Source organism: Lepisosteus platostomus, chromosome 10, assembly GCF_059453375.1.
Source record: "Lepisosteus platostomus isolate fLepPlt1 chromosome 10, fLepPlt1.hap1, whole genome shotgun sequence".
NCBI lineage: Eukaryota > Metazoa > Chordata > Actinopteri > Semionotiformes > Lepisosteidae > Lepisosteus > Lepisosteus platostomus.
The window spans coordinates 21,965,765-21,982,507 of NC_142620.1; the positions used below are offsets into that span (position 1 = coordinate 21,965,765).

General features: G+C 38.3%; 1 protein-coding gene across 1 annotated transcript; it reads left to right on the forward strand.

Moving 5' to 3' along the window:
- The first annotated feature begins 3,278 nt into the window (after nucleotides 1–3,278).
- Nucleotides 3,279–15,972, forward strand: mbip (MAP3K12 binding inhibitory protein 1). The gene is made up of 9 exons (XM_088648796.1): nucleotides 3,279–3,449; nucleotides 5,984–6,103; nucleotides 8,577–8,780; nucleotides 10,670–10,766; nucleotides 11,875–11,940; nucleotides 12,168–12,320; nucleotides 12,780–12,877; nucleotides 15,434–15,472; nucleotides 15,555–15,972. The coding sequence occupies exons 1-9, from the start codon at nucleotides 3,309–3,311 to the stop codon at nucleotides 15,660–15,662; spliced, it is 1,026 nt and encodes a 341-aa protein (XP_088504922.1). The 5' UTR covers nucleotides 3,279–3,308; the 3' UTR covers nucleotides 15,663–15,972.
- The last annotated feature ends 771 nt before the right edge of the window (nucleotides 15,973–16,743 follow it).

Below are 16,743 nucleotides of genomic sequence, written 5' to 3' on the forward strand. Positions count from 1 at the left end.
TTGTATGCAGGCTTCCACAGATAAGGACCTGAGGAACAGAAAGCCTTTTCCTCCCTTTGCCCTCAGCAGTGTCTCTTTTTTAATTAGCTGTTTCCACAAAAGCCCAAGAACAATAAGTCAAAATGATAAAAAAAACAATGCATGACACCATTAGACGCGGAACACCAAAGCTCGACTGTACCGACAGCAGAACATTAAAGCCCCCTTTTAAAAGTATGCCTTCTTAATGTATTCAGCAACTGACACTGTATCACATTTTCCCAGGGCTCCTGTAGTTTTCTGCACTTCTTAACTCACTGCTCCTTCTTCTTTTCCAGCCCCTCTGTTTCCTTTGACATTACTGGGAAGTCTGTGGATTTTAGCTTTTTTTCTTTACATTAGGGGTGGGGGGGTGGCGAAGGAAAAAAACAATCCTGACCTTTTTCTTTGTTTCTAAAACATGAAAGCAGACATCTGATCTATGAATGTTGCAAAACGCCACTTCAATAACATAACATTTTAAAATACAACTCCCCCAGCGGGTATTTGAAAAATGTATGTGTTCAAATATTGAAGTAAAGAAAACGAGTGTGCTTTAAATAACTTCAAATTGTTTGAAATGCAACATTGTTATATATTCATTGGAGAATACTAGGATATCTTTCTCGTTAGACCAGGCTGGTTGTGCAAACAAATGTTCCCATCATGCATATTACCAGCCTGAGCCATGTTCTAAAATCACATCAGAGTTTTAGCCAGATGTGGACATTCACACCAATAATTAAGTGGAACATAACCGAGTGTGGTGCATTTCCCCTAATTTCTTCATTGTTAGCCGTGAACTGGTGCCATAATGGCGTGTTCTGGAGGAAGCACTGTCCTTTGCTTGCCAAAACCCTTTTGTTGTGTCTTTTCAGGCACAAGGGAAGATATTTTCCATTGAAGAGGAAAATGTGTAGTACGTTTACACTGAAAGCTTGGGAAACATTTGTTTTACAAAAACGCATAGCAGTCAAATCAATTCATCTTTAAAATCAATTTGTTTCAGAAACTATGGTTTTAATGTTTCATTTTAAATAAAAAAAATGTTTTTTTCTGGCAAGTCTGTCTCTTCAGCCAAATAGAATATTGTTATAACAGCCTGTTATAATATCAGGTCACACAACATTAGGTATGCTATTTAATGGAATTAAAGCTAATTGTTTTTCTTCTTGTACAGATACAATAAAGGCTCTCCCTCCTTTACTGAAGTATTATAACCCCATATACAGCTGCACAAAAACTGGGATTCCCTTCTGCACTAATGTGCTACACTGTGAAAAAGGGGTATCACTCACTTACACACATTGTGAATTTAATCATATTTTCCTTTTAACAGAACACAACATTAATATGTGGATATGCCCTTCAAATTATACCCTGATAAATAAATTAAATAATCATAAGAAATGTAACCCACATGTAACGATTATGGAACTATTTGCCTTAAAGAATGCATGGAATTAATAAATATGGTCAAAATAGAATAATGACTATTATAGCTCCTTTTTTTCTAGCTTTTCTCCCCCATTCTCTCCCCTTATGGTATTTTCAGTGCAGTCCATACAATTTCCTTTGGAAAAGAAAAGAACTTGAAAGCTTGAAAATATTTTTTTCCACACAAAAAACCATTGGGTGGTTGAGTGCTACCAGAATCCTCCTTGTAAAACTTTATGTTCTTATGTGACACCTCTCACCATGTTGCTGTACAACCTTCAAGTTTTATCCGAACATCTGAGAGAGGCTCCTTCATGTTTCTAACTGGAGCCTGCATTGTTGGTTATTCTTCCAGCCTGTTCATTCTGATATGACCTTTCTTACAGAACCACTGAAGAATTCCAAAAACCTCTGGACTGCACAATCGAATGGCTCATATCTGATCGGATGTGAGCTGTTTCACTCAATAACAGTATATTTCAACAAAAATAATATATTGAATTCCTATTTTTTTAGCTTAGTATCATTTTGAATAGGTGGACCTATTCCTTTCCCCTATTTTCATGTGTACATCCAATGACATTTTTGCCAACTGATTTTTTTTTATGGTGGTAAAATTACGGTCACTGTATTCTTTGAAGATTACAGACTACAACCTCATGCAGTTCAACAGGGTATGAAGAAAAAGATAGTGATTGGGCCATAATGCCAAAAGTAACTTTTAGATATTTTCAATAGTTTGCATTCAGAGAAGAAGTAAAGAATCTACGCATTTTGGGCAAAAACAGATTGTTCTCTAGATGAAGGCATCCTAACTTTCAGACTACATGGTTTGAAAGCCAGTAGGATTTTTTTTTATTATTATTATTATTATTATTATTATTATTATTATTATTATTAACATCTGCTTACGGCTCAGGGGATTTAAAGGGTTGCTACTTTAACACTTTATTGGATCAATCCAGCAGTCCTACAAGGTGTACAGTTCTTTAAAACATAAAATGAGTCAGATTGCCGACTGGAGTTAAGAACACTTAAGTTAGGACATTCCATTATCGAGAATCGAAATCTTGGTATAAAATAAAAGCATTATTAATCTGATGAAAACAGTCGGAATTACAATAGTTAAAAAAGAAGCGGCCATTTTTGTGTAAATGCTAAAACGACTGTCCTGAGACAAATATAAATAACGTAGATCGCTTCACTTCACTTATTAGTACTTTAGCACTCTTTAAAATATACAGAATCTTTTCTAATCTGAAATCCAAATAGGAATAGAAATCCAACATATGCTTCAAATTATTATTGGTTACAGGGCAAGTTGGATATAAAGTTAATATATGAACATTTGCATTCGTTTTATAAGTCAATTGTAAATGTTATAAATGTTTTTTTATTTTTATTTATGCTTAACAAAAGAACAAACATTACAATACAAACAAGAGTACATATAACAATTCCAAACAAAAATATCGTCAGGAGGACATACTACTACATCAATTCAAGTTATGAAAAAAGATTAAACAAATTAAATAAAAATATTGTATATTATATAATAATATAATGTCCGCACCGCTTTCATATTTTTGCATTTCGAAATAGTCTGCAAATACCCCCTTTACTTCCATTTTAAAATGCTCAAACACAGGGTACCTCCCAGACCACTTCATTTTATGTATGTGAAATGTTATAAATGTTGTAATACTTATTTTTGCATTCACCTCCAAAACCTTCCCTCCCTGTCTTTCCACCAATAGCAGATGACTCTGGATTGATGTCACTCAAGCGCGACTTCGCTTCACTTAATCGACCAATCATCAGGCACGACGTTCAACTCCTGAGCCAAGGGTGTCATGGCTGATTCGGTGGAGACCAATGCAGACAGTTGTGAAGGAGGCGACCAAGAGAAGAACGAGACAAGAACATCTCCTACAGGCACAGTTACAGAATGTCTTTGTGACATCTTCACTGCCTTGACCCAGTTTAGCGCAGAGGTTAGTGTAGAAGAACACGTACAAGTTAAATGTTCTGCATTTATTAATTATTGTTGGGACTTGTAGCTAGCTTTCTGTTAAAAATAAAAGGTGGGTTTTAAGAGGTGTTTTGTGCTTCGGTACAGGTATCTGTAATCTTAAATGTTGCATAAGAAGGAATCTTGTCAGTAAGATCAATTAAGTTTTGCAGTTACTGTAACTGTGTTATATTTAACTTAGTTTGCTGTTTACTCATTTTAAACTTGTTTTAACATTTTTTGAGTGTACACATATAAACTGTAGAGTACATATTGTAAAACGAAGTACGTACGAGTGTATAACAGTTGCAGCCCCGCAGTAAAAGCCTCCATAACGTGTAAGTCTCCGTTGTTTAAACTACAGCTGTCATTAATCAATTGCTCACACTAAGACTGGACAACTGCTTCAATATAAAAAAAAAGATATTGTCAGTGATCATAGGTTAGTTGCTGTTCCGTTTTTAGAAAATCCAATATGCCTTTAAAATATTTTGCAATAACGTTAGAACTCATGTGAAGCTCTTGCTGCAAAGTACGAAGCGCCTCGTTATGCGAATTTTATATGGTACTATTCTCTCCCTATTTGAGCTTAACTATTTTTTTTATGAAAATGAATCAATGAAAGGGTACTGTACTTTGAATGAAAATGTGAATGAACTCGTTTGTTCTGCAATTATATGGCACGTATTCAGTTAAGGGATGGCACGGTGGTGTACTTCTAAGCTTTGCTGCCTCGGGTTCCGTTCCTGTGATACTGTTCAAGTGGAGTTTATTATTTTTGTGTACCTTTCCTCCAGGTACTCTGGTTTCCTCCCACAGTCCAGAAACATACTGGTAAAAGCTGGCTTTTGGAAAAATTGGGCCTGGTGTGAGTGTGTTACGTGTCTGTATGTGCTCTGTGATGGATCGGTATCCTGTCCAGGGTGTCTTGTGCCTGTTGCTCCTGCTCCCCCATGACCCTTTATTGGATTAAGCGGTTAGAAAATTGAAGCATATGCAGTTAATTCTTTCTTTTGTGGCAACAGGGAGGGTAAATCGATTAAGGAATAGTGTGGCACAGTTGGACAGCACAGGCCAGACAAGGCTGTCTTGGCTCTTGGGTTAGGTTCTGGACTGGGGCACCTTCTGTTTGGAGTTTGAATGTCTGTGTGGGGTTTCTCCAGGTGTCCTGGTTTCCTCCCACCTTCAAGAGGCTGGAAGGCTATTTATGAATCTTCGCTGGCCCTACATGCTTGTGTATGCCCTGTGAAATGTTCCGTCTTGCACCCTATGCTTCCAGGATAGGCTCAGTGTTGCCGTGCCCCTTGCCACAAATAAGTGGCTCTCCGATAATGGATTGATGAATTATATTAAATAACCGAGCTAGGGTTTATTTTGTGAAAAGGCAACTACCTTCCGGCAACTGCCTCCCTGCAATTTAGATTTTTTTTCCCTTCATTATTCTTTGATGTAATATGGCAAGCCAATTTGAATGTTTTTTAAAGGGTGCTTCACTGCTGACTGGCTTTGTCATCTGGGTTTTAATTAAAGAGTAAATAGGTTAAACGATGGAGCAGCATAGTGGCCAGATAGTTAGCTTGCTGCTCTGCTGCACTGGGGCCCTGGGTTTAATTCCAGACCTTTCTGGAATTCTGGTTTCTGTGTTCTCCTGGTTTGCGTGGGTATCTTCTGAGTGCTCTGATTTCCTCCCAGTGTCCAGAGGCATGATATTAGCTTAATTGGCTTCTGGGGAAAATTGCCCCCTGGCGGAGGGGTGGGTTTGTGGCTAAGGATCTGCGTGTGTGGCTGGAAGGTTGCCGGTTCAAATCCTGCTGCCAGCAGAGGAATCCTACTCCGTTGGGCCCCTGAGCAAGGCCCTTAACCCCAGCTGCTCCAGGGGCGCTGTACAATGGCTGACCCTGCGCTCTGACCCCAAGCTTCTCTCCCTGTCTGTGCGTCTCATGGAGCGCAAGCTGGGGTATGTGAAAAGACGGAATTCCTAATGCAAGAAATTGTATATGGCTAATACAGTGATCTTATCTCTAGTGTCAGTCTGTGTCTGTGTGTGCCCAGCGATAGACTAGCATCCAGTCTAGGGTTTATCCTGCCTTGCGCCAGTTGCTTATTGGGATAGGCTCTGGTACACCTGCTTACAAGTACTGGATTTTCTGAAGTGATTCAGAAGGAAGGATGGTTAAACCATGTCTTGGTAAAAAGTCTTCATAACAAGCAACGGTGTTTCAACAGTTAACAGACATCTTCAGCTTCCAAAACAAAATCCTGTCTTGTGTTGTGGTGATGAGGCAGACATGGTGGTGATATAAACCCATCTTTCTTCATGGGTTTCACATAATACCTGTGGGAAGCATATTTGTAATGATAGGATATATTACCTAAGTGCACCAGTTCTGTATTTTGGGGGAAAAAAAGCTAATTGGAAAATAAAAGGCTGAACTCCAGCAGGACTAAGGCATTGAGAAGTACGAAAACAATTTGGCATATTGACTGATGCACATGCACTTCCCTGTCTTTTTCAAGGTTAATTTAGGAGCTGATGTATTACAAATTGTTGCAGACCAAAGCAAGCTGCAGTTCTCTTCAGCTGCTCAGCCAGCACAGCTGTACAATTCCATTCAGCGTCACATTTCCAAATTACAGGTAAGAAATCAACACATTTAAGATTTTTTGTTGCTAGTTAAATTATAATGTAAACTCTCTTTTCTCGTCAAAAATGGGGCATCAGTGTGTAAATTATTCTACAAACGAAGATTAAAACTATATTTTGTCTTTTTTTGTTTACTACATCATTTTGAAACGTGGGTGTTTAGGGATTTCAAAAGTATTTGGAAAAAAATTCTGATTTGTAATTTAATTAGAAAGTAAGAAAAAAAAGATAGTTATAATGATAGGTGGCAATACCCTGGCCAGTTTGGTAGTTCGTAGCTAATTGCTCCAAGGATCTTATTCAGCCAATTCTTAAAATAAGCTTGGTTATTAACTTTAAAACCCATAACCAAAACCTACACAACCCTTTGGGTTAAGAAGTGTCGTTGGTTCTCAGATGTAAATTATATTTCTCATAGTTCTTGAATTTGATTAGACTGAATATTTAATTTTTTAAAGGTTATTTTTTTAGCATTATAGTTTAAGCTTATCATGCTTACAGTGGTGTGAAAAAATGTTTGCCCCCTTCCTGATTTCTTATTTTTTTGCATGTTTGTCACACTGAAATGTTTCAGATCATCAAACAAATTGAAATACTACACAAAGATAACACAAGTAAACACAAAATGCAGTTTTTAAATGAAGGTTTTTATTATTAAGGGAAAAAAAAAATCCAAACCTACATGGTCCTGTGTGAAAAAGTGATAGCCCCCCCTGTTAAAACATAAATCAACTGTGGTTTATCACATCTTTGGAAAGCTGAGTTCAATTTCTCTAGCCACACCCAGGCCTGATTACTGCCACACCTGTTCTCAATCAATAAATCACTTAAATAGGACCTGCCTGAAAAAGTGAAGTAGACCAAAAGATCCTCAAAAGCTAGACATCATGCTGCGATCCAAAGAAATTCAGTAACAAATGAGAAACAGAGTAATTGAGATTTATCAGTCTGGAAAAGGTTTTAAAGCCATTTCTAAAGCTTTGGGACTCCAGCGACCCACAGTGACAGCCATTATCCACACATGGAACAGTGGTGAACCTTCCCAGGAGTGTCCGGCCGACCAAAATTACCCCAAGAGCGCAGCGACAACTCATCCAAGAGGTCAGAAAAAACCCCACAACAACATTCAAAGAACTGCAGGCTTCACTTGCCTCAGTTAAGGTCAGTGTTCATGACTCCACCATAAGAAAGAGACTGGGCGAAAATGGCCTGCATGGCAGAGTTCCAAGATGAAAACCACTACTGAGCAAAAAGAACATAAAAGAACGTCTCAGTTTTGCCAGAAAACATCTTGATGATCCCCAAGACTTTTGGGAAAATACTCTGTGGACTGACGAGACAAAAGTTGAACTTTTTGGAAGGTGTGTGTCCCATTACGTCTGGCGTAAAAGTAACACAACATTTCGGAAAAGGAACATCATACCAACAGTAAAATATGGTGGTGGTAGTGTGATGGTCTGGGTCTGTTTTGCTGCTTCAGGACCTGGAAGACTTGCTGTGGTAAATGGAACCATGAATTCTGCTGTATACCAAAAATCCTGAAGGAGAATGTCCGGCCATCTGTTCGTGACCTCAAGCTGAAGTGCACTTGGGTTCTGCAGCAGGACAATGATCCAAAACACACCAGCAAGTCCACCTCTGAATGGCATAAGAAAAACAAAATGAAGACTTTGGAGTGGCCTAGTCAAAGTCCTGACCTGAATCCGATTGAGATGTTGTGGCATGACCTTAAAAAAGCGGTTGAGGCTCGAAAACCCTCCAATGTGGCTGAATTACAACAATTCTGCAAAGATGAGTGGGCCAAAATTCCTCCACAGGGCTGTAAAAGACTCATTGCCAGTTATCGCAAACGCTTGATTGCAGTTGTTGCTGCCAAGGGTGGCCCAACCAGTTATTAGGTTTAGGGGGCAATCACTTTTTCACACAGGGCCATGTAGGTTTGGATTTTTTTTTTCCCTTAATAATAAAAACCTTCATTTAAAAACTGCATTTTGTGTTTACTTGTGTTATCTTTGTCTAATATTTCAATTTGTTTGATGATCTGAAACATTTCAGTGTGAGAAACATGCAACAAAATAAGAAATCAGGAAGGGGGCAAACACTTTTTCACACCACTGTATTTGAGTAAATTATTTAAAAAATGAATTCCTTTCACTATGGTGTATATTCACCCTGTTTTTTGTTTGAATGGGTTTATTCGGAACCTAACTGATTTTTGATATGCCTATATCCGATGACTTACATTTGCACCCATTTATACCGACTTGGATTTAAACCTACAACCTTCCAGTTATATTTTTCAATAGTCAAAATACAGCTGTTTCCCCCTGTGCTATGACATGTGTAACATTACAGTATATGTTGGTTGTGTAACATCATATGTTGGTTAAAGATAGTTGTAAATTGTCCATAATTAAACTTTTTTTTTTTTAGATTAAACAGTTTTTTGTTTCCCCTTTTTTTTAGTTGGTTTCCAAAAAACTCCAGCGGCTAATGTGTAAGATGTCAACTGAAAGCAAAATAGCAGCAGAAGGTACAGCTGGTAAATCAGAAGTCAATGGACGCAGTGCAAGTGACATCTCATCAGGAGGCAGTGGGAATAAGGAGCCAGAGGAGTCCAAGGGTCATGTGGACGACAGCGTAGTGCAGATCAAAGCTGGCAAGGCAGAAGTACGATTTCACTACTCTTCCCCTCTGTAGAAATTTGGAAGATTTCTTAGTAAATATTTACCAGAAATGCTGTAGATCAGAGGTGGGCGACTCAAGTACTGGGGGTCAGAGCGTTGCCTCATCCATTCATCCATCCATTTTCCAACCACCTTCTAATTCAGGGTCACAGGGAAGCTGAGTCTATCCTGGCAAGCACAAGGCAGAATAGACCCTGGATGGGATGCCAGTCCATTGCAGGGCTGACAAACACAGACACGCAGCATGCGTGCATTCACACCAGGGCCAATTTTCCCAGAAACCAATGAAGCCACCAGCATGTCTGTGGACAGTGGGAGGAAACCAGAGCACCTGGAGGAAACCTATGTGAACCCGGGGAGATCATTCAAGCTGCACCCAGATAGCAGCCCAGAACTTGAACCCACACTGCTAGCCACTTTGCCACCGTGCCACCCTGGAATAAATACACTGAAATGTAAAAGAAATCCACACATGTAATTCCACACATACGGATTGAATGCATTGCAAAAGAAATATCACAATATAGGGTAATATACCACAGTAAAGCTATTCCTTGTAAATGTAAAAAGCAGTTTGTGCCACATCTGAGAATATTCTCAGATCTCCCATTTGTTTCCATAGTATGAACAGCAGTGTTTGGATGCAGGCTAGGATTCTTGATTTAGATTTTCTTGCTTTAGGCTAATTAACCAAAGTGGTTAGTACCCCTTGCAGCAGATAAATAGGTAGAGCTTGATTTGTGGTGAACTTGCTGTCCATCAACAAATACATGAAACACTGCTTATTAGCAGGTTCTTGTTTTCAGATATTGTCATTTTTAGCATTTACCTTTTCACTTTGTGAAAAGAGCAGGAAGCTACTAGAGAGATGTCAGGGAAAACTACACTACTGGGGCTTGCAGTTATATCTTGGACAGAGAAAGGGGAAGCTATCTACCAGCTTTTTGAGAATTCATCATCATGATTTATCTTGTATACAGCCTTAATGAAGAACAGTGTGTATCCTTAAAGCAGGTAATATCAACCTTGGGTAATATCAACCTTGGCTTTTACAGTCCTGCACTTTCATGATTTCAATGCATTGAAAATAAATTGAACCTTAATTGCTTAATTATCCCATGTAGTAAAGATCATTTCAATCTGTCATTATTATCAAGAATAAAGGCTTGGAGTGGAAGAGCTTACTCCTGACCTTGGTCTCAGTGAGGGCTCCTTTTTGTTTGAGTGGGGCTACTGGTATTTTGCTCAAGGCTGCATGGGCAGTGTCAGACATGACACATGGATCTGTTTGTCTTGGGTATTATGAGAATAATATGCTACAGAGAAACATGTTCGCATGAATCTAGGGATGCCCAATTCCAGACTCTCTTAGTGAGTCGCTGTATAAAAGCTTCACCCTAAGAGGTAGGTAAAAATGATCAGACAGCTCCAGTTAAGAAAGTAATTGAGTTTAAATTCAGTTTGATTAAGAGATTATTGGAATGAGAGCCTGGGGACACAGTGGCCCACCAGGCCTAGAGTTGGACACACCTGGAATAAATGTATTTAAGATTCACAGGTGCAGTGTGAAGGCAAAAAAAGTGATGTTACTGATGTACATTTGTTCTCTGTAGTAGAAGTCCTTATATCCTGAATGGTTCTCAAGTCCGTTGTAAAGAAAGCCTTTTGAAAATTGTAATGGGATAAACTTCGTAGAGAGATTTTCAGTACTTTGGTATTCTTTGATCGAAAAGTAAATATTTTTGTTGTAGTTTGGTAACATGGCATTGTGATTCTGATTGTGTATTATCTTCATAACTGCCAGTTGTCTGAAACTGGATTGATTTTTTTTTCTTTAACTATAGCTAATATTATACTCATTTCACTTCACAGATTGATAGGCGAATATCTGCATTTATTGAACGCAAGCAAGCGGAGATCAATGAAAACAATGTGCGAGAATTCTGCAACGTGATTGACTGTAATCAAGGTAAGGATTGTAGTTTTAAGTGCCTGTGATAGTAGAGATTGCCAATGTTTGTCTGAGTGCTAATTTCTTTAAATGTCAGGTCGAACTAAGCCTTCCACAAAACCACATATAGCTGACCATAGTTGCGATGTGAATAAGCCTCAATTGCCAGTATTGTGTGGAAATTGGATTTTTTTTCCCCCAAAGTAATACAGGTAAAAAAATCCATTAATATTTCTCAAATATATTTACAATACCTCAAATGTATCAGTTTTGCTATGTATTACAGTAGAAGGAAAAATGTTAAAGAATAAGGTTAATCTTGAAATTAGAAATTATTTTCATGACTGCTTAAAGCCAAAGGACATTTGGCTTGAATTAGATTGAGAAAGATGCAGCTGTTAAATACAAGGAAAACCTTCCAAATCATTGCAATATAAAAAATTAGAGTTCAGTGCTTATGTAATGCAGTAGTTTGTGCCTACTATCTCCTGGATGGAAATGATATCCATCACAGGGATATCCTCCATTCTGCTGGCACCAATTTGGATAGCTAAGTAAGTGGGAATAATTGGACTAAAGTCCCTGACCCAAGAATACTGCAGATCTGTCTGCAGTGGACACTTGAACTCTGAGAGCCATAGGGTATGGAGTCCAGTGCTTTAACCACTGTTCAATGCTGCCCCCTGTAGTGCAGTACAGGAATTCAGATAGTGCAGAAGTGCTGTAAATACAGAGTTACTCAAATATAACAGCTGTACACTGAAAAAGGAAAATCATATGTGACAGCAAATAGTGGAACAGTCAATAGGTATGAGCAGAAGAGTTGCCAGTTGTGGTGTGAACAAATGAGGTTTGAGGAGAACACAGCTAGTGCCGAGACATGGCCTGAACAGTTTGGATCATGTGTGATGCTTTCTGTGAGGGGCATCTCTTTTGTGTGATCTCAGCACAGTAGTTTTGCTGACAAGGCAAATTTTGCATGTACAGTACATTACAGTAAGCTTTGGTCATAAAGTTAGATTTTTTTACAAGAATGAATTGAAATGGTGATGACTGATTATAATGAAAACGCAACTCAAAGTCTGTTATATATTTATTATGAGGTTTGATGTCTGCTGTTTTATAGAAAACAGTTGTGCCAGAACTGACGCTGTATTTACGCCATACCCAGGATTCAAAAGCCATGTTAAAGGTAATGTCTTCCTCCTGAATTTTTAGAGTCTCGTGTTTACTTTTACATTTATTTTAAACTGTTTTAATGCAGTTGCTTGTTTATGGCTCACAAGCTTTCCAAAACAAGGGGTATCTTTGATACCTAATTAAAAGTTTCAGTGAAATGGACTGGATTTGTACAACAAGAGCACAGATGTCTGGTTGAGCTCTCTTGAGTGCAGTGCACTCAGTGCTGCTGTGTTGTAGTGACGAGGGTTGTGAATACCTACGGGCCGCAGACCAGGCCTGGATCGACTGGGGATGCTGCTGATGGACCGCGCCGTGTTCTCACAGACTGTGGAAACCCTGCCGTAGAGGAGAGGCTACAGAACATAGAGGCTCACCTCAAGCTACTACCAGGTACATCTGCCACTCGGTCTTCTGTTCATCCTGCCTGATCCCCCTGTGTTCTGTTTCTTGTTCTGAGTTTCCAGTCACCTTTGTCGCATGCTCAGTCTCTTTAATCTTGCTGTTCCGTATTTATGCCTTTTTTATTTCTTTTTGCATTATATATTTTTTTAAGTTCTGCATGAGCATGAGGTGTTTTTAAAACACCGGTGTCAGGTGAGTAGTGTGCTCATACCTGCACACAATGAGCACATTTCCAAGCTGTTGAAGAATGCACATAATACAGCCGATAGGATCACAAGCCCAGTGTAGATTAGTTCTCACTTGTAATATGTTGCATTAACATGTCTTGTGCTGTTGAGAACATAGTTTTTAAAATGTTCTAAATGTTGTGTAGTGTCATATACTGTATGCTGTTGATATAAAACTTACAGATTGAACTGGGAGAATTAGTTTTTGTGTTCATTTTAGGTGGACCAGTCCCTTTAAGTATTTATCAAAGACTGAAGAGGCTGGAAGACAGAGTTCTGGAGCTGGAGGGGCTTTCTCCTGAGTATTTTCAATCCTTGGTATGTACATGGATTTCCAAGGAGTAAGAATGAATGATAAAGCTTCAGGATTTGCGGATTTTCTTTGTTTTCACTTTTTTTTATCTTTGATCATGAGCCAAAGTGATTTCTTAAGCATAAGTGAAACCCACTATTTGTAGCCAAATCTAATTATTCTACTTCATGATGTGAAAAGGCCCTGCACCAGTAGAATTCAGATAAGGCTGTGTAGTTATCTAAAATAATTTCTCTCTTATTGTTTTGCCAGTCCCCTCTTTTTTTATTTTAGCCATTTGATTGTTTAAATGCATGTGACTCTCCGTGATTACTTCATATATGTTGTCGAACTGGACCTACACAGAAGGCAAAGTAGACCTTCACAACTCCTTTTGCTATTAGCAAAAGTGAAATAACTGAGAAGGACATAGTGATGGTTAACTGCACAGCAAGTTAAATTTTTTTATCAGTAGACGTCCTATCAGAAAACTGTTATCTGCTGTATGTGTCCATATATGAAAGCAAAGGTGGTTAAGTAAATGTAATAAAAGCAAGACCTTGAAATTATTATTCACAATAGGTAGAAGAGAATGAATCATGACCTTTGTAGAATATAATGTCTTGTTCCTTATTGGTAACCAAATCATCAGTATGCATCAGTAATGAAATTATTCAGGAAGAAAGAATGGAACAATACAAATTATCTGATGGGGCTTATTTGCTAGCTTCTAACTGAGGAAGCCAGCATATATAGTGAAACAGTCCAGTAGATAAATGCATTCAAGGACATAAAGCAATAAAATGAATGTTTCTTGTAGATCATAACCACACATACAGGATTTTATTAGTATATAATCAGTACAATACCCTGTACCACCTCTCTTAAAAATGTAAACTCCTGACTGCAAAATATTTAGTAACTACTAGTCCTAAATTGTGATGATCTTTTTCCTTTTTTATTGACTTCTCCCAAAAAATACCAGTGTTAGAATTCAGCTATCTAACTTAGCAAGTGAATCTACTTGAATTTCCAGCCTCCTCTTGTACAGCTAAGGGTAAGCCCTCACTTTAGAACAGCTAAGAGGATTCTCATTTTCTCCATGTTTCACGAGAAAGTTAAGTGCATCTCTAAATAAACAGCGGTTTTGCGCCCACTGAATTCATTTTCCTGTTAATGCAGATAGAAAAAACATGTGAAGAGTTTGAAGATAATCACGATACAATGTTAAATGAGAACATTCTCTTCTCATGAGCTTGACAATGAGTAGTGATTAAGAGCATAAACAAGAAACATGTGGCACTTTTTCTGTGGTCTGGGGAGGTGATGTTGGAGGTGGTCAGGCATGCTTGTCCAGTCTGGTGCTGTATTCTTTGCAGCCTACCTAAAACAGTTTGGCTACGATTGGGGAGTCAGACTCAATTTGTACAGCTTTATCATTTTGGGAGGTTAGTTACTGTAGAAGAAAAAATGTTTTCAATGCAAGCTCTTTTGTTGAAGCTGGCTGCCTTCTTTTCTGTTTGGTTAGGGATTACTTTGAAGTGGTCAGTCTGCCAGGCAGGAAAATAGTTCATCAGTTCAGTTTACATGCCTGAAGTCTTAAGTTAACGTAATCTATTAGCAAACAAACTTTTATTTTCTTCAAGGCAGCTGTATATCTCATTTAAATACATCTCCATGGATCGTATTCCAGGTCCCGTGGTTAAAAACACTGTTGCTCCCTTATATCAGTAGCTTTAAAACAAAACGTAAACTACCCTTTCAACATTTGTGTTTAAAAATGGCTATTGGAACTTTAGTATTGTTGTAAATACTCCTGTAATCACCATGCCTATAATGTTTATTGTAACTGTTTCCTGATTTTGTGGTAGGACAAACATCAGAAGCAGTCATTTTCCATTGTGTTTTATAACATTCTGCTTGCTTTTGATTGTTCTATTTATGGCATAGTAAAAGCAGACCTATTTATGTGCTTTACGTAAAACTTGACAGACTCTGTTCCAGAAAGACAGTGCCATTTTAATAACTGGAAATTTTCAGTAGTTGCAAATATGCTCCAAATAGCCATATCCTTAGTGGGTGTTTACAACAGAATGTGAACCACCCAAGAAAGCACTAAGAGCTAATGCCACAGAAAACAACTTTTTTATTAAGAGTAACTCTTTTATGTGTAAAAAGTTACTCGAATAAAACAATCTTCAAATTCTGTTGCCTTTTTTCACCTAATTCCTGTATAAAATAGAAAAACACTGGCTACTCGGGACACTGAGGAGGACGAAAACAAGAGTCATTGCCATTCTTTTATAAGCAGTCTGCATAGCAGCTGTATGAAGAGGAGCTCTCACTGACTAGAGCAGTTTTGGTGTATGTTAACTGGACCAGACTATTCTCACACTTTTTTTCAACATGGTAAATAAGACACATTATGTTGCAGTATAGCAGAGAAGATGGTGTTAAACTTTTTTTTTTCATTAAAAAAATGAAATGTCTTCTTAAATGCATCTTCATTTTTGTGTAACAGTTGCTATATAGTTCTTTTTTTAACCAACCTCTTCCTTGTTTTTTTTGTTCTGCTGCAACAGGGCTATCTACATAAAAGGCAGAAGGTGTCGGCACCTCAGGTGAGTGTGTGATTCCTTCTGTTCACTTTTCAGCCTTCAGCAGTCTGTGTGATTGACTCCAAATTGCTTGTGTTTATTCCAGCCCTACAGCCTGATGGAGCTGGATGGGAAGATTAATGCGCTCAAGGCAACGCTATTGAAGAAAGTAAATGAGTCTCTGCCGATGGAGACTGACGAGTTCTCCTTGTGAAGCCATTTCCAATTCACAGGCTGTAACCTTCGCGGCTTGACTCCTCCACTCGAACAAAATAACTTGAGAAAAAAAAACGAACAGACTGTAATAATGAATGTGATTTTTTTTCCTCTCTCCCTCTCTCTCTTTTCAATCTGTGCTGTCGCATATGTATTCTGTTCTGTTAAAGGAAAGTTCTCTATATTGATACACATTCAAGAACAGTTATAATAAAATGCTGGAATGGCTGCCTGAGGTGAGGACAATGACTAGGACCCTGGAGAACAAAAAAAGGTGGTTTAGGCAGCTCTTCTAGCTAGAAAGTTCATGGATGGTTAACTGGTATTTATTGACCAAAGGTTTCACTATAGAAAGGTCAAGGCTTTTCAGAAGAGCGATAGTCAATATTAAATCTTTGTTTTTTTTCATTCCCCTTTTTATACGATAGGTTGGGTGACTACATCAGTAACCTTTCATAGCTGGGACAAATGTTTATCCATTTACCTTGGATCATAACAGTGTAATTCCTGCAAAAAAAAATAATTGAAATGATAGAGAGAAGAATCCTTGGGACACAATAATATACAGTTTTACAGTAAACACAGAACTATAGGTTAAGGAAAGTGGTAAAATCCTGTTTAAAGTAGCGGTTACCTAGGAGTGCAGTGTCCTGTTTTTAGAATTTTCTCTGATATGCGATTAACATCAATCAATGTAGAGGAAAATGCCTTAAGGCTAAGCAGCAACACTATGTAACATTACAATATAACCTAAAAAAACATCACAGAAAGCTCTATAGGCATAAGTTTTGTACTTAATCAGAGTCATGTTAAAATTCATAGCAAATTGTTAGAGCTGCCAGCCCTGTTATCGGTAACTGTATACAATTTCTTACATTAGGAATTTGTCTTTTTGCATACCCCAGCTTGCTCTCCATGAGACACACAGGCGGGGAGAGAGAAGCTTGGGGTCAGAGCGCAGCCATTTATGCGGCCTTGCTCAAAACGGGATTTGAACCAGCACCCTTCCAGCCACAGACACAGATCCTTAGCCACAGAGCCACCGCTCCGTCCTGCATGATCAAAAGCATGATCATTTG

Coding starts and splice junctions, on each gene's coding strand:
- mbip (XM_088648796.1), top strand. CDS start 3,309: ATGGCTGATTCGGTGGAGACCAATGCAGACAGTTGTGAAGGAGGCGAC. Junction 8,781..10,669: donor TCAAAGCTGGCAAGGCAGAA/GTACGATTTCAC, acceptor TTCACTTCACAG/ATTGATAGGCGAATATCTGC. Junction 12,321..12,779: donor TCACCTCAAGCTACTACCAG/GTACATCTGCCA, acceptor TGTTCATTTTAG/GTGGACCAGTCCCTTTAAGT.